Source organism: Macrobrachium rosenbergii, chromosome 48, assembly GCF_040412425.1.
Source record: "Macrobrachium rosenbergii isolate ZJJX-2024 chromosome 48, ASM4041242v1, whole genome shotgun sequence".
NCBI lineage: Eukaryota > Metazoa > Arthropoda > Malacostraca > Decapoda > Palaemonidae > Macrobrachium > Macrobrachium rosenbergii.
This window is the reverse complement of record NC_089788.1, coordinates 9,600,502-9,625,501: the sequence shown is the minus strand read 5'-3', so window position 1 is coordinate 9,625,501 and position 25,000 is coordinate 9,600,502. Positions and strand designations below refer to the sequence as shown.

The following is a 25,000-nucleotide window of genomic DNA, read 5'->3' as shown; positions in this document are numbered from 1 at the left end:
GGGCTGTGAGATTTGACGAGATTGATATTAGCGTTTGTTATTAAATCAAGAGCACCGTTTTCATTTAAGTCTTGCCAGCTGTAATCTAATGTTCATTTCTCGCCAGTGCGTCAGATCCTTTTCTGCATTCGGCGGTAAGATCCTACCTACTCCTTTACTAACTCTGTCAGCTCTTCCTCGATAGATATACACATTACCCCCCTCAGTCTTTCCTCTGCCATTTAGTTGTTCGATGATTCATGGTTCTGAACCTCCCAGTTTACTATTTTCAATTTATGCTTACTATTTATGTACCAGGAGATTGGGCTATCCATTTACGTGGCAGAATCCATAGAGGATTCATTGGGTGAATATACTGTACTAACGGTATCCAGTTCCTTGTGGCCCACAGTTGTTAGCTGGGTAAGGCCAAAGACATATATATATATATTATATATATATATATATATATATATATATATATATGTGTGTGTGTGTGTGTGTGTGTGTGTGTATGTAATATATGTGTATATACATATATATATGAATATATGTGCGCTGTGTATGTATATATATAATATATGTGTGTGTGTATATATATATAATATGATATATATATATATATATATATATATATATATATATATATATATATATACTGTATATATATATATATATATATATATATATATATATATATATATATGTATGTATGTACAGTATGTATGTATATACATGTGTGTATGTGATAAAGACAAGAAAAAGTATAAAGGAAGAGAATAACTATCGGGCTGGCTGGTGGAGAGAATTTGAGAGTCGAGGGCTGGAGAAGGAATATAGGTAATATGAGGCCCACGCCTCATAAATCACCTTCTTTTGTGAAAGTTTCGAGGCAATATAGTTTTTTCGCTCCGTGGGTCGAAACCAGATGCCTACCGACGCTTCTGCCGAGCCATTGCCAGGCCGGTTTTATTAGGAGTCGTGTGACTTTGATGTGCTCCCAGATACGTTTTGTCCTGCAAAAAAAAATTTAATAATACAGGAATACAGTACCAAGCACTCGGAAATACACAAAGGACCTTAGACACAATCTCTTGAGAAAATTTATGAAAGGCTGAGAGTTATATTTAGGAAATAAGTAATGCTTCACATACATGAAGACACGCACACACACACACACACACAAATGTGGATTCGAATCCTGCTGCCAGACATCAGAATTTACTTCATATTTTGCAGTGACAAGCGTATCTCTTCGATATTTGCATAAAACACCAAGCTTATGCTTGCTACTAGCAGAAGCAAGCGAAAGATCAGTTTATATGAAATGTCGAAAACATTGTATACTGTTATGGTTTTCATTCTTGATATTTTGGGTTCGTTATTCATCTCTCTCTCTCTCTCTCTCTCTCTCTCTCTCTCTCTCTCTCTCTCTCTATATATATATATATATATATATATATATATATATATATATATATATATATATATATGTATATATGTATGTATGTATATGTATATGTGGACTGCTACAGTTCTTTGGCATCATGCGTCCGAACTAGCATACGGCTAAGTTGCTCCACATTTAGCTGTTTTCCATAAAGCATCCAAGCAAATATATGGAGAGTACTCACGTGATATATAATATATTTGTGCTAATTTAGGCGGCGTATCTTAGAACGAGTTGATGAAGCAAAATCAAAGTTGTTATAAGCAAAGCGCTGTTAACGAATGTGACAGCCTTAAAGAGTTCGTAAGATGCTAGAATTGGATAGATTGGATCTATTTTCTAGGTTTAATAAGAGGAGGCGATATGTTACATTCAAGAGGAGAGTAAAAGACTAAGTCTTACTTGGAAAAAATGAGTTTGATATGTCCCCTTGCTAGCCAGTTAAGTGAGGAGTAGACTTGTGTCAGGGTCACTTCCTCCCTTTCCCCCTTCCTCCTAAATTGTTATTAAAACGAACAAACGAAGACAAAAATAAACGTTCAGTTCCCACAATGCGGGAGAGCAAGTCAAGGATCGCTTACAACCCCTGGATAATGACGGAGGTAGTTGGTCCTCTCGTGGTTAGAAGCAAAATATGAGTTTCTTATTCACAGAATTCCTCTCTCCCCCCACCCCCCAAACCCAACTTTTTCCTCCTCCCGAACATGTATCTGGAATGGCATGATTCATTATACTTGTGTTTTCCTCGCATTATAGCCAATCCCTGTCACCAGCACGTAATTTCACTATGAGCTTGTCTTTATGCACTTTTTCTTCACAATATTATTAACTTTTGCACACTGGCACTTGCGTTTCCAAGTGCCTCCTCCCTTATTGCTCATTTGTGTTCCTGGTTTCATTACATATTTTAAGGTCTAGATTGAAGGCGTAAAAATAGGCTTCATAGCAGTTTGCTTTCCCCATATTTGCAAAGCTTAACATTAACCACTCAGTTTCTTAGATGTTTGGAATATATTGTTATCTAAGGTTAGTTTTCCTCGCATTCTTTGTTGTTTGGCATTATTGAGGTGATATTTCGTTGTCTTTTTCAATACTGTATTATTGTTTTCCAAGCTTAATTATTTTCGATGTTTTCCAGACTACTCCAGTCCAAGTTTTCCAGGTTTTTCTGTTGTGTATCTATGACCACATTCTTCTGTTTTAGTGACTTGTCGTTGTTCCCGCAATGTGATCATCTTTCAGACTCGGCTTTATTGCAAAGTCATATTACCAGTCGTGTTTTGTAATCTCCCGTCTCTCACGTCCCACTGTCGTGGGTGCAATGATTATTTTTCTGTTTTATCCGTGTTTTACTCTTTCCTCCATCCCCGTGTGTAATCCAGGTCGCATTCCACGTTTTCAAGCTTTTTAGTTTTCTCTAAAAGAAAACTATTTTGACGGCTTTGTCTGTCCGTCCACACTTTTTTGTCCGCACTTTTTCTGTCCGCCCTCAGATCTTAAAAACTACTGAGGCTAGAGGGCTGCAAACTGGTATGTTGATCATCCACCCTCCAAACGTCAAACATACCATATTGCAGCCCTCTAGCCTCAGTAAGTTTTATTTTATTTAAGGTTAAAGTTGGTCATAATCATACTTCTGGCACCGCTATAGGTACCAACAACACTGGCCACCAACCGGACCGTGGCTGAATTTCATGGGCCCCGGCTAAGAGTTTCATGGAACGTGTCTGAAAGCTTCATACAGCATTATACGCTGCATAGAAAACTCGATTGCGCCAAAGAAACTTCGGCGCATTTTTTACTTCTTTTTTATTGTTTCCACTTAGTTAATTTTTCAGTCTTTTCGACATTTCATTCTACGCATTATGTGTATTTTACGACAAGCTCCCGTTTTCCGCTGTTCCCCGCCTTTGGCTTACTGAAATCTCTCCTATGTACTTTCTGATCTTCATTTCGATTTTCAACCCTTCGGTGCAGTTAGTCGGTTCATCATGATGTCTATCGTTAAGCCTATTTTTGCACAGTGATATTTGGCATATTTCTCCCCCATCTTATAAATTTTCCATTGACAATTGCTCGGGCCTTTCTCTCTGTAGTGAAAACCGTTCTTTAATAATTTTTTCCTCGTACATTTTTAGTTCTCTGTCAAAGAAAACTATTGTGCCGGCTTTGTCTGTCCGTCCGCACTTTTTCTGCCCGCCCTCAGATCTTAAAAACTACTGAGGCTAGAGGGGTGCAAATTGGTATGTTGATCATCCACCCTCCAATCATCAAACAGACCAAATTGCAGCCCTCTAGCCTCAGTAGTTTTCTATTTTATTTAAGGTTAAAGTTAGCCATAATCGTCCACCTGGCAACGATATAGGACAGGCCACCATCGGGCCTTAGTTAAAGTTTCATGGGCGGCGGCTCATACAGCATTATACCGAGACCACCAGAAAATAGAGCTATCTTCGGTGGCTTTTATTATACGCTGTACAGAAAACTCGATTGCTCCGAAGTTTCTTCGGCGCATTTTTTACTTGTTTCTCTTGGTCAAAGACCAGTCCTGTGTCCAGTCCATTAACACCACTATTTTGTCTTTTAGTGTTTGTATTTGCGTGTTAATTTGTGTAGCCTCTCTCATCGCTGACCAAATTAAGTCACCTTGGTACACTACGTTCCTTTGGTCAGAATTCACCCTCTCGACTTCTCTTACATTCAGATACTTCAGATACAAGATAATGAATAAAACGGAGCTACGTACTACAGTATATAAATGGACAACCAAGTAAAAGCTAAAGTAACATAGCAAATGGGCTGAATGCTTGAATGTTCCTTCAAGCAAGAGAAGTCAAACCAGCGAACTGCAAGACCATACGGTTTAGATGCTTGAGGACAGTGACTATAATTTCACTGTCCAGCAAAAGGCAACTCAGTATAGTTTACCCGAGGTATTCCAACTGCCAGGAATAGCGAAACGGATACTCCAATCCATTATGCACTACATAATAGAATGAAAGGGGGGGGGGATGTCCAGCGGCCCTTACGTACCCAGCGACGTGAAGCTTGCGGTGGGGGAGGAAGGAAGGTGGAGGTGTTGGAGATGCGGTGGGTTTGGGTGGGGATGGAATGGGGAAGAAGGTGAGGGGGTAGGGTGGCATGCGAGTCTTGTATTTCAAAACATCTCTTTTCTCCCCTCAATCAAAGGAAACATTTAACCTTCCTATTTTCCCGTTTACTTGAACACTTCCCCTCCTCCTCCTCCTCCTCCTCCTCCTCCTCCTCCTCCTCCTCCTCCTCCTCCTCCTCCTCCTCCTCATCATCATCATCATCATCCCCCTCTCGCTTTTCCTCCCTCCCTCCCTCGAACGAAATGAGGGGAAGGAAATATCACCTTCCAATGTTATCAAAGGTCACGGAATAGCCTCATTTCTCCGTCTGCATCTCCATTTTCGTTTTCCACTCTTCTCTCTGTCATCCCTCGGGAAGTACTTCGCTAAAAAGTCAGCTCTGTCTCTTTGCGCTGACTTCAGATCGCAGATCTTCTTTAAGCGGCTCTTGAGAGCTCAGGTAAGCTCTTTCACCTCTCCTTTTCGCTAAATACCCATCATATTCCCCTTCCCCAGCCCCTCCACTCTCTCTCTCTCTCTCTCTCTCTCTCTCTCTCTCTCTTTCAATACAGTTCTTCATCGGAGGGGTGGGTAGAGCTCTCGGCTAGCACGCTGTTGGCCCAGCGTTCGACTCTCCGACCGGCCAATGAAGAATTAGAGGAATTTATTTCTGGTGATAGAAATTCATTTCTCGTCATAATGTGGTTCGGATTCCACAATAAGCTGTAGGTCCCGTTGCTAGGTAACCAGTTGGTTCTTAGCCACGTACAATAAATCTAATCCTTCGGGCCATCCCTAGGAGAGCTGTTAAACAGCTCAGTGGTCTGGTTAAACTAAGATATACTTAACTTTTTCTCCCTCAGCACTGCAATGCGATGTTATTCCTTTTGCCAATATATTTGTTCGGTTAGGACACAAACAAATTAGCTTTTATATGACAAAATGCCATTAATTCGTATTTTGGAAATTTTAGTTATATTGTACTTGGGAACAGTATATCCATTTACTCTCCAGCGATTACGGCATAGGGAAATTCTTATTTAACTATAATCAAGTTTAAATACCGGAGTTATATTGATATGCAAATTGAACTCGAATGTCATTAACACTACGGTTCATTGTGAGCGAGGCTCAGCTTCAAACGCATTGTAACCAAAACTACAGCCCCGGAATAAACATATCTGGGAGCGGGACTTGAATAATACGCGTTGTTTAGATACAATTACGGAAAGGATCTGGAAGAGATAAGAGCAATTCTCGGGTACTGCTGGTCGTTCGTGTGTCGTCCTTCATTTGTTGCGGGGTTTCCGGGCCTGAAAACGCTGAATAGAGTTAGTTCGAACTCACAAACGTGATTGAGTGAGACAGAGTGAGAGAGAAAGCGATTGAGTTCGGGGACTGAGGCTCCTTTGGGTTTGCCTATATATATACATGATATACACAAATAATATATATATATATATATATATATATATATATATATATATATATATATATATATATATATATATATATATTATTTGTGTATATCGTGTTTGTGTGATTTTTTATTATTACACCATTTCATAGAAGAATGTGGCTTTAGAGAATAAAAAGAAACACGTCGGTCATTGTGACGGGCATGCTGTTTCTTCTGAACCATGGATAAAACACTGCTCAGAAATGTTCCACAGTATTACCCGTTTTATTCACCCTCATCTTGCTTGCACTCTCACGCTTCCTGCATAATGCAACCTTTCCTCATGCCTTCTTTCCTCTTCTGTCCAGTATTCGGGACCGTTCCTCCGGCCTCTAACATTTCGGAATAGTGCACTCTATTCGCCAACTATAATCCTCCATTCTTTCCACATGGTCAGACCATCTCAAAACCTTCTGAATCATTCTTTCACCTACTCGAACCTTTTTATGACTTTTACATATCCCCACGTTTCTCACCATTTCAATTCTTCTTACACTGCATTTGCCAAACAAACAGTTCATCTCAAAAGCTTCCAGTCTTTCACCATGTATAGTAACACCCATTGCTCCATCTTCGTTGTGTCTATTTACTCCCACAAACTCACTCGTTGTCGCATTAACATTGTACTTTCTCCTGTTGCTGATACTTTCCAACTCCTCACTAATTTCACTATTTTCTGATCTGTCCCCAGTCAGTAATTTTTCATCTGCTTACAGCGACCATTCCACGATCCATTCACGACTCATTTCTTATCTGATATCTTGCATCACTCAATCCATGAACTTATTACATTTTCATGTAGGCTAGACGTGATGCAACCTTGTTGCAGATCCACTTTTACACCAGACCATTCGCTCTCCAGGCCTAACGTATTCTAGCAAAAGCTTTGCCTCTTTCTTGACAGTTTTAATCGTTAGCAGCTATTCATCATTGATGCCACATATGTGTAACGCCATCCACACACCTTTTCTAATGATACCATCATAAGTTATATATACATACATACATTTACTTGTGTATATAATTTAAATGGTACACAGTTTATATCAAACAAACCTTTATAATATATATATATATATATATATATATATATATATATATATATATATATATATATATATATAAATGTTTGTTATTTTACACCCAGTTCGTGTGATTACTTATTTCAGGAATTGGTAGTACAACTCACCCTCTACGCGCAGTCGTTTACCCAGTTCATGAATTAACCAATTTCTGCCCTGCTTTGCAGTTCTTCACTTGGGCAATATTATCCCACACGACAGCTCTTTCACTGGAATATTATTGCTGCTTAAACATGTGTGTTTGTGTGTGTGGTTTCACTTGTAAGAGTAGCTGAACAGAACAGCCATTACTGAAACGTCATCTTTGTTTTTTGGATGGTGATCATTAAATTTGAGATGATTCCCACGGAAGGTAAAATCAGAAAATAGTGAGAGAAAATCTACAAACTTACAAACTGGTAAACTTAGAGAATTGATAAAGCAGCAAAGGAAAAAGGCAAGTGTAGGGTAACTAAAGAAACTGCTTTGAGTTTAGGTGGTCAACATTGTGTCGCAAGTGTCAGTGCCGGAGAAAAGAAGGAAGGTAAAAACAGGGCAGTAAGGAAATATGCCTAATGTCCTGATTGCAGGAGTTATCAAACACCGTCTCAAGGAAACTGCATTTTGTCCGTTGCAAAAAAGTTTGCACCTCTACCATTTAAGGACTTTTCTTGACTGTTAGCATTTGTTTTGTTAAACTTTACAGAGCTCCGTCTTTCTTACGAGTTTCGTGTGTCCTTACTGACAGCCTTAACCTTCCTAAATTTTCCAGGGTTGGGTCCTGTTAAATGACCCTTAACTCGTTGTGAGTTGTAGCAACTCAACGGTCATCCCTATATTTTTAAGTATTAAATTTTGACTCATCAGCAGAAGGTTATAGATGCATTTAGCAACTCACTAAAACACTTGATGCCAACTGCCAACATCAGTCGCGTACAGAGAGTCTGATCTCTCTCTCTCTCTCTCTCTCTCTCTCTCTCTCTCTCTCTCTCTCTCTCTCTCTCTCTGCCCAAAAATAAATAATGTGCTCTGCAATGGAAGGGATTGCAAGTGCCATGTCAGTTCTTGCGCTCGGATGAATTATTGCCGAGTATTCGGGGACTGAAGAGCTGAATGGAGCCGACTGGAAGGATGTCTGGAATGGGAGAGAGAGAGAGAGAGAGAGAGAGAGAGAGAGATACTTGCCGTTTAATGTAAATACCCAAGGGCCTTTTATTGTATTGGTTTTTCCTTTTAGTTCCCTCTTGTCTTTGAACTGACGCGTCATAACGGTAGTAGAGGTATTGATGTTTGTACGTTGAGTGATCACATGCGTCATAGAAAAGCTGTGAGCTTTACTTAATTGTCGTCTAGCTGCGGCGAAATTGAATTTTTCAAGTGTGACGATATATTCGTTTCGAGAGTTTGTCTTTGCGTAGAGTAGTATGAAACATTGTAGTCTTTACTCTTTTTTTTGTGGATAAAAGTTTATCAGTCTTATTTTAGATGATGCTGATTTTTTCTTTTCCATCCTGTTATTGTCAGCACTTTGACAGTTGATGGCGCAGTGCACTTGTCAGTCTGTATTTTGCTTACATTGTTTGGCTTGGCTCCTTGGACGTAGTTGTGATAGCATTTATCTTGCTTTGCTGGTATTGGTAATACATGGGTGTTAATTACTGGGTTTCTTTTAATAACTTGAAATCTTTTTTTTATGCAGCCTGTCTCAGGTGTTATATGTTTTGGTTTTGCAATATTGTATTTACTTCCTGCAATGTCCGTCTCACTTATCTTATTGCCCGTATTGGTAAGGTTCTCCTTGAGTTTATAGAGAAACACAGGACTATTTAATGCTTTGTCCATAGTCTCCTGCTATCTTGCGTGTTTGTTCATGCAAATACATCGTTGCGGCCTTATCGCTCTGATATTACTGTTAATTGTAGATTATCTTCTGTCGGAATGCCTAAGTTATTCAATTGCTTATATATATATATATATATATATATATATATATATATATATATATATATATATATATATTATATATATATATATATATATATATATATATATCTATATATATATATATATTGTTTATATATACTATATACATAATATATATATATATATATATATATATATATATATATTGTTTACATATACTATATACATAATATATATATATATATATATATATATCTATATATATATATTGTTTATATATACAGTACTATATACATAATATATATATATATATATATATATATATATATATATATATATATATATATATATATATATATATATATATATATATATATATATATATATTGTGTGTGCTATTTTAATGCTGGTAATAAATGTTCCAGTTTCATACTATTATCGACCATGTAAATAATTCCTTTTCTTATAGTGGGTAACAATTTATTCTCAACATTCAATAAATATCTTATTTAAATGCTATTATAGTCTGATGTTGCCGATAAACTCTGCATAGCCATGGTTTAGATATCGACTAAAGTAGCGCATTATCTGTACTCTCTCATCCTCATAGAATATTTACTGCCAGATGTTTTGGAGCTGACGTTAAATATCCACAGCTGATATCACTGAAGCTTCCATCTACCTTCTGATGGGCCGGTATTAACGTTTGAAACTTTCAGAAATTACGAAAAGTTAAATTTTTGTATTGACGTAATTCAAGACTGGCCTGGAATGCCCTGTGATGTGAAGGAAGTTATGTGCTCGAGTAATAATAATAATAATAATAATAATAATAATAATAATAATAATAATAATAATATTATTATTATTATTATTATTATTATTATTATTATTATTATTATTATTATTATTATTATAAAGGCGTATAGATGGGCAAAATAATAATCATCAACGAATGCTGGGTCACATCGCGAGCAACGCTATACTAAGTGTCCATCTTTTCCCATATATGCTCACTTTTGCATTTCGCTTCTCAAGCTTTTCACACAACACTAACAAGCATACACTTGATCCATGAACATCTTTGTTTAGACGCGCGCATGCCTCCTACCAAGCCTTCTGTCTACTGTATTGCTTTCTAGGTGGCATTCCCCCATGCTAAGACGGTCTATTTATAGGTAATTTTAATAACATTTTTGTGGAATAATAATAATAATAATAATAATAATAATAATAATAATAATAATAATAATAATAATAAATCTCACTTCACGTCTGGATCGAACCCAGGGCTTTCGAATGAAAGGCGTGATTGTGTGATTTCCACGAATAATAATAATAATATTAATAATAATGAAGGAAATACGAGTATTATGCGTTACACAACTTTCTAAGGCAACACACCGACGTTATTTTAACTCTACAGCTGTAGAAGCCTTCCTAATATTGATTATGTAGTGATTATACATAAGCGGATAACCTTTTAAATTCTTGTAGAAAGTTATCATTATATTTGATTAGTAAGAATAAGAGTGCAAATGCGTAGATCCTAGGTAAATTTCTTTCCTTTATCTCTGCGGAAGGTTTTAGACCCTCTTGACGTATAGAATATAGAGAATGTTTTATTGCACAGAGGTCCAGTTTGGGAATAATGGATGGCTACGGGAGAGAGAAAGAGACGGGTAGAGAGGATATGTCCGAGAATATGAGAGAGAACTGTACGTATGAACTCTATTATACCGTCTGAGTAGTAATTATACGGATTAATAAATAAAGAATGGCAATAAATGAAGAATGCCCGAAGTCACGCACATCTATTATCAATAAACCATGAGAATTTCATCTCTCTCTCTCTCTCTCTCTCTCTCTCTCTCTCTCTCTCTCTCTCTCTCTCTCTCTCTCTCTCTCTCGGGCATCATCAAAAATTACAGCTTGATACCCTTGGAAGAAAACATTTCGAAGCGAAAACGGTACTAAATCCGTAATGGCGCATCTATTCCGGCGGAGCGTTTTATCCGTACGCGGAATTTTTCCGCGAATTCTGCGGGACGTAATGCATACGTATAATAAGTGGTGTTCCGGGTGTGTAAAACACCGTATTGCGCGCTTGCCATTTCCTTTATGAAGGCACTTACGTTGGCGAATGGCCCGCGTCAACTTAAATTACCGCAAATAAGTGCTGAGCGCGATGCGAAACGACGGAGTATCATTTACACATTCCGTCGGGTTATTACGTTTGAAGAGAGGGTTGCTGATACGGTGCGAATTCCTACATCTGTTCCTACACCCTTATGTATATAGGCTATATTTTACGTCTATGTATATGCTGTAGGTTGTAAAAGGTACTAAGTAACCCTTGAGACTTTGATTCTAGAGTTGCAGGCTCCTTCGTGGACTGGCCATCTCAGTCAGACCTATCTGCAGATTACTTTCGGCAGTGGCAACTTTGAAGACTGCCAGGGCATCTGCCCTGGATCATAATCCGGTACGATTTCTTGGAAGGTTCGAGGAAGTGAATCCCGTGAGCCTTTCCACTCCTTTTGTAAATTTGCACGTTTTACCTTCAGCAATTTGTAAGGTATTCGAAATTTTGGTGAACTCTCACTTTCATAATCACTGGATTCCTGCCTTTTGCTAGATTCTCGCAGAATCTTTTCTCTTCGCCTTAGATATCTCCGAGACATTTGATAGTTTGAATATCCCGCGAGAAAGGAGCACTGTGGGTGCGTTCAGTTAAAAAGAACAGTGCCATTGTTGACCGTATGCAATGAATGATGTTTTTGGCAGTCCGTGTTTCATTCTGGATGGGCGGGTGACAGCTTTTGGTGCCATTCTTGTATGGAATATACATATATGTATATAAATAAAGACAAAGTCCACGAAGGAAAGAGAAACAGTGGAGTGCCGCAAGGCCTTTCGACTTACAGTCCTTTACTTAGCAGGCAAATAAGTCGAAAGGCCTTGCAGCACTGCATTGTTTCTCTTTCCTTTGTGGATTTTGTCTTTATTTATATATTCATCACTATCCATAGTTTCGTGATTCAATTATACATACATGTATATATATACACACATGTATGTATAAAAAATTATATCTTAGTTTAACCAGACCACTGAGCTGATTAACAGCTCTCCTAGGGCTGGCCCGAAGGATTAGATTTTATTTTTACGTGGCTAAGAATCAATTGGTTACCTAGCAACGGGACCTACAGCTTATTGTGGAATCCGAACCACATTATAGCGAGAAATGAATTTCTATCACCAGAAACAAATTCCTCTTGTTCTTCACTGGCCGGTCGGAGATTCGAACTCGCGACCAACAGAGTGGTAGCTGAGAACGGAACCCGCTCACCCAGCGAGGAACTACATGTATGTATATGTATGTATATATGTATATATATATATATATATATATATATATATATATATATATATATATATATATATATATATATATATATATATATATATATGTATATATATGTATATTATATATATTATATATATAATATCTTTGGGGGCCATCTCATCAGATGAGTTAAGGCTTTAAAAGACATATACATTGCAAAGTGCTCATCTTCCGTGATAACACCTGAAATACCTCGGCATCAATACCATGCCAACTCCGTGAAGAAATACTCAGAAAACGCTTGTGAATCATCACAGCGATTTATTTCCCCTCATTACCTCAGATCTAAACTTTAATCACACCGTGACCTTCATTACTCGAATCAAATTATATATTCGTCCTCAAGTCCTGATTTACTTTATAATACAGATCCTCTTGTTTCATGTCTCTCATGTTACGCATGCGCTTGCAACTAACCGAGCACGTCCTCTTATAATTAACCGAGGAAGTCCTCTTGTAATTAACCGAGAATGTCCTCTTATAACTAATCAAGAACGTCCTCTTATAATTAACCAAGAACGTCCTCTTATAATTAACCGAGCACATCATCTTATAATTAAACCCAGCACGTCCTCTTATAATTAACTGAGGAAGTCCTCTTGTAATTAACCGAGAACGTCCTTTTGTAACTAACAAAGGACGTCCTCTTATAATTACCCGAGCACGTCCTCTTATAATTAACCGAACACGTCCTCTTATTATTAACCGAGGAAGTCCTCTTGTAATTGACCGAGAACGTCCTTTTGTAACTAACCAAGAATCCCCTCTTATAATTAACCAAGAACGTCCTCTTATAATTAACCGAGCACGTCCTCCTATAATTAACAGAGGAAGTCCTCTTGTAATTAACTGAGGCAGTCCTCTTGTAACTTACCGAGAACGTCCTCTTATAATTAACCGAGCACGTCCTCTTATAATTAACCGAGGAGGTCCTCTTGCAATTAACCGAGAACGTCCCCTTATAATTAACCGAGGAAGTCCTCTTGTAACTAGGTGGGTGCGTCCTCTTATAATTAACCGAGGAAGTCCCCTTGTAACTAACCGAGCGCGTCCGCTTGTGATTAACCGAGGAAGTCCTCTTGTAATTAACAGAGGAAGTCCTCTTGTAACTAACCGAGTGGTATCCTCTTGCGGTAACTAAGGAGTACAGCACATGCCTCAGGAAGCAACAGCAGTGTTATCTGATCACTAACATTCCCTTAAAGGGAATGTATCTGCACCACAGTTGAAAAGCTCTGTGTGTGTGTGTGTGTGTGTGTGTGTCACTTCTATGATTATTCATTGTGTGTGATACTGCAATGAAAATATGAATTCATCGATCTGTATTTTCTTATTGATGGCTTATTCATTAATATTACCAAAATACATAAAGCCTTAATCACGTCCGGAAACCTCAGCGTGCGAAATATATCTTACAATGCATTATTTAATGTTATTTATTAGATAGTGTTGTGTCCATACTTTCTAACGAAATTAGCGCAGTCACTCTTTAAAATGCTGTCGAGGGAGTCATTATATTCGTGAATTAACCCCGCGACCTTTATTGAATTAGTTTTCATTATTTTGTGTTCATACATTTCGGGGAAAGGATTTATAGAGCAGTTACATCAAGCGCAGTCATGGGGGTTGAATAAAACCTTACTAATACTGTTTGTCAAGGAAACCCACACATAGATTGCCTAGTGAAGTCAGTAGATTTTTCCAATATGCTTTATCGGTTCTTTTTTCCGTTTATGATGTCGTGAGTTCCAATTTGTGATATATATATATATATATATATATATATATATATATATATATATATATATATATATATATATATATATATATATATATATATATATATATTATATATATATATATATATGTGTATATATATATATATATATATTATATATATATATATATATATATATATATATATATATACATATATATATATATATATATATATATATATATATACATATATATATATATATATATATATATATATATATATATATATATATATACATCACTTCCGTCTACTATTTTAGGTGACAACCAGGTTGGAGAAAGCCGCCAGCACCTTAGTAAAAAAAAGAAAAGGTCTTGTTAAGAACCTCCTCTAAGCTAAAAGGTAAAGGTGTGTAGGGATATACAAATTCTGGTGTACCTGTCCTGTAGAAAATGGCGGAAAATTTTCATACAAGGACATTATGATATTCTTGTTTTTAAGATTTTGTGATATTTATACATGAGCCCATTACCCATAGGCTTTCTGGTATATATATTTATACACGTTAAATAGAATTTATTTATACACATTAAATAGAATTTGTGTATATGTATACATATATATATATATATATATATACACATATATATGTATATAAAGTGCATAAATCTATATTTAATATTAGGTTATAATGTTGTTGCCTGGTATCCTTTAAATCAATACCTTAAGATCTGTGAGAACGGCACATTATATTTTGTAAGGGTTTACCTTTACTCATAAGATTACAAATGATAATGGAGGGAGAGTTCATATACCCCCCAGCCCCATGGGATCTATTGATTGTGCTTAAGATAAGCCTAAAATCTCTCTCCTCTGTGATACCTTTCGAAACACCGTAGCAAGTATCTTGACTCTAACTGTTTTTATTCTCTTTATAACATATTCTGTCAGAACGAGAGAGAGATAGAGAGAGAGAGACAGAGAGTGGACCGCTAGCTGTTCCAGAGGCAACACAAATAACAAATGAAACATCACAAGTATCTAGAGGTTGTAAGCTAGAGTAGTAACGAATCTTGCTATCAACAGTGCATGACGAGGACGTTAGCGAGAGAGAGAGAGAGAGAGTGTGTGTGTGTTTGTGTATTTATATGCATGTAAGTGTGTAATAGCCATTTTGGTCAACCTCTATGGTATGGAATGAATAGATTATCGGGGTCAGTGCAGTGTTACATGTCATTTCTGAACGGATATGGTTAACATTTAATAGATAATAATCTGTTGTTTAGATAAATTTAATTTTTATATATATTTACAGTTGCCGACGGTCGATTAGCATACCCAAACGATTACAAATACATAACTCCACGTTTAAGTTGTGGTAAGTAATTAAGTAATAATAATAATAATAATAATAATAATAATAATAATAATAATAATAATAATAATAATAATAATAATAATAATAATAAAATAAAGGGTGGAAGAACGTTGAAGTTCCGGTTGATAAAAGGAGAAAAAGAATAATTGAATTTTTTTTTTCCTATTTTCTCCCTGTATGCACATTTGGACAAAAGGAACAGTATTCAAAATTATAGTGGGAGCTGTCTCAAGCTAAAAGCAGTATTTTGTAATTGTTTATTCTGTGAAAATGTGTATATAACAAGAAGCAATTAGAATCACAAATTGCGGTTGATGGGTCTTATTCTCGTATTAATGAAAATACACTGGTAATTTTTTTTGAATGTCTGAATACATTCGTTCTATGCAAAGGTATGTGTTCGTGAACTGAGAGTCGTTTTATTTTTGTTTATGTAGACACGCACGCACAGGATTAAGTAAAAACTAAAATTCAGTTAATGGACACGCCGTTCGTTTGTTTCGTGATGCGATGTACGTTAAATGCAACACGGAAAGGCCCTAATAGAGAAATGGACTGTGGGATATATACATCGTAATTGCCAGAGGAGGAAATGGGAGCCGAGAAAATACATTTTCTAATTACTTAGTGGTTGTTGAAAATATGCCTCCGAGGTCTTACCTCGTTTCCAAGCATGCCCCATTGGGATAGCTCCCAGAGAATATCTTCTTTCTTTGTATTAATTTTATGTCTTTTTTCTTATTCGTTGTTACGAACCTTATAGTTTATGCAGCCTGTAAAGTAAATGGGAATTTTGCTTACAAGATTAATATAATAGTTATTATTATGCTCATCAAAGTACTTTTATTGCCAAACTATCGAAATTACTTGCAAGCAAAATATTTTACGACTATTTTAAGAAAGGTTTTTTATGCATGCCTATGGTGTATTTTTTAAAACCTGGCAGACATGCGCTTGGCTACTTGCCGCTGATTGGATGAATGTCCTGTTGTCCGAATCCCCCAGTTTTGTTTTCACTCTGTTTCAGAATTGTGTTTATACGGTCATAGAGCGAGTTAAGAGCTAAGTTATGTAATGTTATGTAAGCACCAGCTGTAATAAACGTAATTATTAAGAACTTACTTGCCGGATTATTATGTACTGTATAGATTTAATTAATAGTTATGAAAAAACACTTACCGAAGCCGTAGACTAGAAATATGTTTCAAACGCATGAACTTTAATGTTTAATTTCTAGCTAGATTTTTAGTGCAATCGTGACATTAGTGGTTTGGAAATAACCAAAGGCGTTATAGAACATTTGCTGAAGGTTCTATAACGCCTAAGAACAAAAGCTATCGTAGAAATTTAAGCTTGGCGGAGAAGTTGAGGAGGTGGAATTGTGGGAGGAACATCCGGTGAGTTGTTGTCTGCACACACCGCTTATAAACAGAATTATTCAGCTTAGAACCGGCTATCGAGCAGGTACATCACCATCTATTTCACCTATTTCAGCCATGGACACAAGAGACGATACAGATCAAAGCATAGGTGAAGGAACTCCAAACACCAGGCAAAGACATGCTGCTGGCAGTAGGCTTACTAGTCAGAGTCGTAATTTAACAATGAATGCTTTTCAGTCTTTTCACTTCAGGGGGCCCCATGAAGACAGTGAATGAAGTCATTAAGGCGACAGCAACAGCAACTCAAGTTTCAGAGAGAACTGTCTATCGTATCACATCTGAGAAGATGAAATCTTCCGACGGTATACTTCATTCGCCCACGCCCCGGAAAAGAAATTCGATTGTTGTTGACCATCTTGACAGTTTTAACAGGGAATGTGTTAAGAGAGAAATACTATCCTCTTATGAAAGAGGGGACCTTCTTACATGAGCAACTTTCTTGGCAAAAGTTCAGGAACCTCTTACTAATTTCACTGCCTCAAGAAGTTCCCTCAACAAAATAGTCAGGCACCTTGGTTTTAGATATAAGAAAAGTCACCAGCGGAAGGAAAATACGTATGGAGAGAGAAGACATCATTGTAGCAAGGAACAAGTATCTTAAGAGAACTGAAAAGAAATCGAGAGAGTCCAAACCCAAGACCGGAGGTATTCGTGGACGAGACTTGGGTGAACCAGAACCTCGCTGTCGAGAAGTGCTGGACTAATGAAGATGGATCAGTTGGGCCGAAAGCGAAGTCAGGGAGAGGCTCCAGGTTTATAATAGTGCATGCAGGAAGTGATGGTTTTGTACCGGGATTATTGCTCATGTCCAAATCAAAAAACGGATCAAAGGGGGATTACCAAGACTCGATGGATAACGAAAGGTTCAAAATGTGGTTAGGAGAACAACTTCTTCCTAACATCAAAAATGAGTCCCTTGTTACCATCGATAATGCTCCTTGTCACACTAAGATAAACAACGTCCCAACAAGTAGCAACAGAAAATCCCAAATCATAGACTGGTTGGTTTTAAATAACAATGACCATGACCCTTCTATTACAAAACTCGAACTTCTTCCTCATTTCTGCCAGCGCCACAAGGAAATTCAGACGTACGAACTAGATGAAACCGCTGCTCACTATGGCCATAAAGCGCTTCGTCTACCTCCTTATCACTGCATTCCCAACCCTATAGAACTAATCTGGGCCCCAAGGGAAGACAGAAATAAAAAAAAAAGTAATTCTAAGAGCGACCAGTCTCTGAAAATTGTAGGAAAAATTACAAAAGAAGCACTTGACCATGTGACGCCACGGCACTGACAGAATGCTATAGAACATGTCAAGAAAATCGGAGAAGTGTATCGTGCCAAAGATGCAGTATTTGATCATTTACTTGATCGGTTTGTAATTGACTTGATTGATAGCCCTACTGATAACAGTAGAGATGAAGATAATCTGACACAGGACTAAAATTCTAGCTCTGTTTCATGTTGTTATTGATGCTTTTGTCAATATGTAACTGATGATATCTTTATTGTCGTCCATGACCCTGAATACTGTTATCGAAACTTTTGTTTATGTAATTCTGAGGCCTTTAAATTATGTATTATTATTATTGCTCTTATTAATATTTTGTTGTTGTTTACTTTGTTGCGACTCTTACTGTTATTGTTATCATTATTAGTATTATTATTATGACATCTCTCTTCATTAATGCCATTTGTTGCTCGATACAGCTACTGTATTATTAAAACGAACAATTACGAAAATACACTTGAAATTTAAGTTCCCAAGGTGTTTAGTTTCCCCGTACTATTGAAAACTGGTATAAGTTTATTGACAGATAACAATAAATAACAGAACAATTAACATTCTCAAATATAAGGGCCCCGCCCTTATTATTCATGAGTCTAACACATTTATAAGGGTCTTACGATTCAAAAAAGCATAGTTTAATTGAGGCCTGTCTAAAAACACGATGAACGCCAGATGAAGAAAAACCTTCTGTAATAGGACATACCTGAAAATCTCTAGTTGAAGAACAGTCAATTTACCGAGATTTTACATAGCAGAAAATACCACACTAACTAGAAAAAAAGTATTCATAAATTTAATGTATGTTTAATTTGCCTTTATACATATCCTAAAATATTAATTACATTCCGTGTGCAGTACTTTTGAAATGTAAAAAACGTCTTAATGATTATTTTAGGAACACAAGAGAACAACCCAGATTTGAACCTCCCGCTGAGAGTACGTCAACCTTGTGGCTGTTCCTCCCACAACTCCACCTCCTCAACTTTTCCGCCAAGCTTAAATTTCTACGATGGTTTTTTGTTCTTAGGTGTTTTATAACCTTCAGCAATATACAATAAATACGTTTTGGTTATTTTCAAACCACCACTGGCATGATTGCACTAAAAATCTGGCTAGAAATTAAACATTAAAGTTCATGCGTTTGAAACATATTTCTCGTCTACGGCTTCGGTAAGTGTTGTTTCATAACTATTAAATATATTTATATAATAATCCGGTAGGTTCTTGATAATTACGTTTGTTACAACTAGTATTTACATAACATTACATAACTTAGCTCTTAACTGGCTCTATGACCGTATAAGCACAATTCTGAAACAGTGTTAAACAAAACTGTGAGATTCGGACAACAGGACATTCATCCAATCAGCGGCAAGCAGCTAAGTGCAAGTCTGCTGGGTTTAAAAAAAAATAGATTATTGTTATTTCGTTGGCCATTGATCACGTCAGATCTTTATTATTAAACTTTAACATGTAACGATGTGGCAAAATTTTTTACGATTGTTCGAAATGTGAAAGCATTAATAAGGAAAAGTTAAAAGACAACCAACTTACAATCCCAAATTCACTGGAAATTTGCCAGTTCATACGTTAAAAGATTGGTTGGAGTTTTCCAGGTGGTTTGGGAACATACAGGTAATGGGAAAGAGAAGCTTTTAGAAAAGAATGTGTGGCTATGATTAAGAAGACATCGAGACTGTTTAGGTGGTGAAATGGACAAGTATTGGAACGACAGAGTATCCACGACTCACGAGAAAATATTCGCGGTAAGGATAATTCTTCCTTGTTTTGACGAATTGGCGTAACCCATTTTATTTTAAGTTTTGAGTTTTCCAGCCAAAGTGACTCAGTGTTTGATACTCTATAACCTATCAAAATTGCAGTTGTTTGTGTTGTCACATTTTCAAACCAAGTGTCCTCAAAAGATGAGGTAATTACAAGCTCTGAATAATATAAAAATCTTCGAAGCCCATTTTCTCAGAATGGGGAAAAAATATCTTATGCCAGTTCGTCAAACTAGGGTTGAATTGTTCCTGTACCTGCAAGGGAGTTGATGTACTCCTAATGAAACCTGGAAGGTTTGTTCTAAGGATTCGCCCTTGATTCAGCTGTGATCACTGCCTCGATACACTCTCAAACCATTCTCTCACTACTGGCCTCTACAGATAGTACACGAAACGAAGGTACCTTGGGCTGATCATTAGGACGGCACATAACGTCCTAGGGTCTAGGCTTGTCGTCTCCACCCTTTCTCATATCACTGCCATATTACCAAAATTGTTAGAAAATTTGCATGTTATGCCATCAGGTTTTTCGAGATTTTAATGTGGATTTGTTTTGCGAGTCATTCAAAAAGCTGTACAAAATAAGACATATATCATGCTAGGTTGTAAGAGAGAGAGAGAGAGAGAGAGAGAGAGATGTATCAGGCTTATATATATATATATATATATATATATATATATATATATATATATATATATATATATATATATATATATATATATATTATATAATGTGTGTGTTTATGTTTTCGCATTTGGCGTAAAAGACCCTTGCCTTCCATAGCTCAGGCCGTGAGGCTTGTATCGTTATCCAAAAAATTGTTTGCTGAAAACCAGAAGAGTAGCATATTCTGAGAACGAACACCACAAAGGTCATGGCCACATCTATAATCAAAAAGCTAAATTATACGTCAGTGTACTGTTATCAAACCAAGTCAGTCTGCCTTGATACATTTGTTCTTTGTTAAAGACGTTAAAAATCAACAACATTTTTCAAAGATACAAAGGGTAATATATATATATATATATATATATATATATATATATATATATGTATATATATATATATATATATATATATATATATATATATATGTCTATATCTGTATATATATATGTGTGTGTGTAAAATATAGGTATGTGTATATGTGTATATATATATATATATATATATATATATATATATATATATATATATATATATATATATATATATATATATATATATATATATATATATATATATATATATATATATATCTCCAATACAGCACTAAGGAACGCGTGCTTGAGAGTATCACTAAGTCCACGTCGGAAGGTGAGTGAAAACCGGGACTTTGAACAAGTACTTTCGTAGTTTATTCTACATTTTCAACTTCACACTGAATACAAAAGAAATTGACAGAGGTTTATATACAAAAAACAGAAGGTGGGGGCGGGGTTACGTTTGTTAATCTGGGCAGCATGTTCTTTAAATAAAAAAGACAGGGACAAAGGATCAAGGGATAATCCAGGGTGAAGATTAACACCTGTTTTTTCTATGTATGTATGTATGTGTGAATATATAATATGCAGCATAACATTTATCCTCTATTATGCATCAAAGGACCCCTTCATGTGTGTAATGGAGATGGGAGTTAGACCTAGATTTAATACATCTAGTTATGAAATATGTGAATGGGCAGTGGTTGGAGGAGGTGGCGGAGGGGGAGGGGGGGAGGGTCCTGCCATTAAAAAAAAAAGTCACTGAATAAAGAATAAAGGCGAAAGTGATTCTTTCTCTTATTCATTGACGTCCGATCGAAAATTCTTTTTTCCCTCCATTAAATGGAACACGGGATCGGATTTTTCCGCTGAATAAAAGATGAATCGGGAATGTCTATTCATAAAATAGGACGAAAGGTCCCGTGATTTTCTTGTTTAATGGAATTCTCTCTCTCTCTCTCTCTCTCTCTCTCTCTCTCTCTCTCTCTCTCTCTCTCTCTCTCTCTCTCTCTGTATATACGTTTGTTTCACGTTATGAATTGTCAATAGATAATTCCTTCGTTTTATTAAATGTGAATATTTGAATATTTTAAGGCGCCAATTTAAAACAAAAATTTTATATATAACTCTTTGTGCATTATTTATTTTTTTAAAGATGAAATTAACATCGAAAGCCTTTCTTATATTGCCATTAATTTTGACTGTGCAGTACACAAATATGTTTCATATATTTTTTTATATGACTAGTTATAGTCTTATGTTTATTTGGAGGTCATGGTAAATATCCACAGTGGATATCATTGAACCGCTTCCTGATTGGCGGAATCAACCCATTGGTTACAGTGATATAACCAGTGGATTTTACCGTTAGATGAAACAAAATTTACTATACCTCGACATTTAATTCATGGAACCCCCTTTTTTTATAACGAAAGAAAATAAAATGATTTCTGAGGTACAGAAGTGACGAATACCCGAGCCTGAAATCGAGACAGAGAGAGATCGAAGCTTTATGTATGACATACACCCAGGGGACAATGTGAATCCTGCAATTTGCATAATAATCCTCTGAACATGGTCTTTCACACTTCCATCGTTATTTCATGCCAAGCATTTTCTCTCCGTTTCTTAGAATTTGTTTCACAGATCATTATAGATTTTCGTTGGCTTTGGTGACGTCTTCAAATTTGCGAGCGGAATTCTTCGTTAAATATTTCCTTGATTTCGACATCTCTTTCCTGAACGGTCTTGTGTTCGTGGAGATTTGTTTCCGTAGCTTCATTTTGTAAACCTTGTTTTTTCGTAGACATATTTGAGATGATAATGCTGCGAAATGGAGATGTATCACAATTAACGAAATTGTGAGATCTGAGCTACCTGGGTTGTTTATGTAAACAAAACGAACATTATCTCTCTCTCTCTCTCTCTCTCTCTCTCTCTCTCTCTCTCTCTCTCTCTCTCTCTCTCTCTCTCTCTCTCTCTCTCTCTCTCGTGCAAGGGTGATCTATTATGGGAGTGCACTGTATTACCAATTTCGGTTCCCTTTGCATAAAATGCTATATGCATATGAAAATTTTTTGCGGGTGTCTGTAGCGGAATAAATTCAAAATCCTTTTTTGTCAAAAGTAGGAATTCATGTGGGTCTTTCTGATCCTTTTTTTTTTTTTTTTTTTTAGTACCGCGTTGTTATTTGTAACCATTAGGTTGGTTTTTGTAAATATAGTGTGTGCATAAATTAGTGTTTCATATTTTTGCATGACTTGCTTGGTATATGTGTATGAGAAAATATCATTGCATGTGCACAGTATCATAATCATTGTTGCCACTGATAATCTGAAAAATTGCCATTTAGTTAACAGTCTTAGATTTCATAATAATGAAATGTTCTAAATCACCATTCTTATAATTGTAGACCACTTGAAGCATACTGTTCATTCACATTGCATTTGCTATAATTGTAATTTTTTGTTATAAGGGTGCCATCTTAAGCAAGATATATCTTTCTTTTCTTGGAAAATATCAGTTTGCAGGTATCAGAAAGTGTTTAAATACAATGACGATTGAAAAACAGCGAGATATTTTGATTTTTTTTCGACGGAAAATTTAGAGTAACGTGATGTAAACTTGACGTAGAAATAATATTAGGGATAGTACATTATTATTGTTTCAGAAGCTGAAAGATGAGCGTAGCAGCGACCATATGTGAAATCATTTAGGCACAATATGTAGAAATGCAATGGCCATTTTATGAATATCTAAATTTTTATTATATTAGTATATAAAGGCAAATTTACTGGTCAAAAAAAAAGTCTAGAATGATGTTCAAACCTCAGTGAGACTTGATGATGTAAAAGTCTTTATATTCTTCCGTATCTGGTCCATTCTCGAGCTTTCTTGGTGTATTTTATCGCAGCAGTAGGAAGTTCCATTCGAAGGTGGATTGACACCTACAGGTTTCTATGGATCTTGCCTAGGCGTGCGCGCCGAAGGCCACATTTTAATGGTCTTGGATTAAAAGGAGGGACAATAACAACCATTCGATCCTGCTGAAGTGACCAATTGAGCGAACATTATGAGGAGCTGTATTCGATGCAGCCGTTCATCTGTTCATATTCTCTCCGTCTTTTGTTCACTGTCTTAGCGCACCTGAGCTCTTGGCGTTCCGTTCTCGCAGCACGTTTGCATTGTTTGATGTTTTGCGAGTGGCTTCAATTTTAGCTTTCAGTTTTAATGAATTGCATATGTTATTGTATTTCACTTTCTACTCTTAAACTGGTCGTAAGCAAGCAGCCCTTGGAAAATTATAAACATTAGGTATATATGTAGAATCTACTGGTCACTTTTACCAGACAGAAGTTAAGAGGGCATTGTGGATATTAGAATTACATTAGGTATATATGTATATATATATATATATATATATATATATATATATATATATGCAAAAACACACTACAGTACATTTGTATATACTGTGTATATATCTATATGTGTGTGTGCGTATGTAACTGTGAGTGTGTGTGTTCCGGTAACGTAGCCCTGTAATAAAGAACGGGGTCAAGTTCACAAGTCAAACCTTCAATCCCAACTGGTGCAACCCACCTGTCACCTCAGCTGCGAATGGTTTCCAGCGTCAGTTGGGGTCAAGAAAAGGCGAGGGGCTAGAAAACTAAATACCTAGAGACTTACAGAGAACTCCTCTAACTCCACCCCTCGAAAAGGGGTTAAAGTCACATACTGGAACGCTGGCTGCTTGCTGGACGTGGCAAGTATAAACTCATGAAAGGTAGGAATTTTGACAGATGTGTTTTATTATATATATGTAAATATGCTGTGTAATATATATATATATATATATATATATATATATATATATATATATATATATATATATATATATGTGTGTGTGTGTGTGTGTGTGTGTGTGTGTGTGTGTGTGTGTGTGTGTGCATTAGATATGTAAAGGGAAGAGGGAGATAAAATCGATATCGATAAGGTGATATGATGCTTTTAGAACTGACT

The 25,000-nt window shown here is 36.3% G+C and overlaps 1 protein-coding gene across 1 annotated transcript in view; it reads right to left on the bottom strand.

The window, feature by feature from the left end:
• Positions 1-25,000, bottom strand: part of LOC136831679 (uncharacterized) — a 185,712-nt gene that overhangs the window by 131,182 nt on the left and 29,530 nt on the right. The window contains exon 2 of the mRNA XM_067092308.1: positions 4,651-4,774. Within this exon, the coding sequence (XP_066948409.1) occupies positions 4,651-4,774 (124 nt within the window). The remainder of the gene's footprint in view (positions 1-4,650; positions 4,775-25,000) is intronic.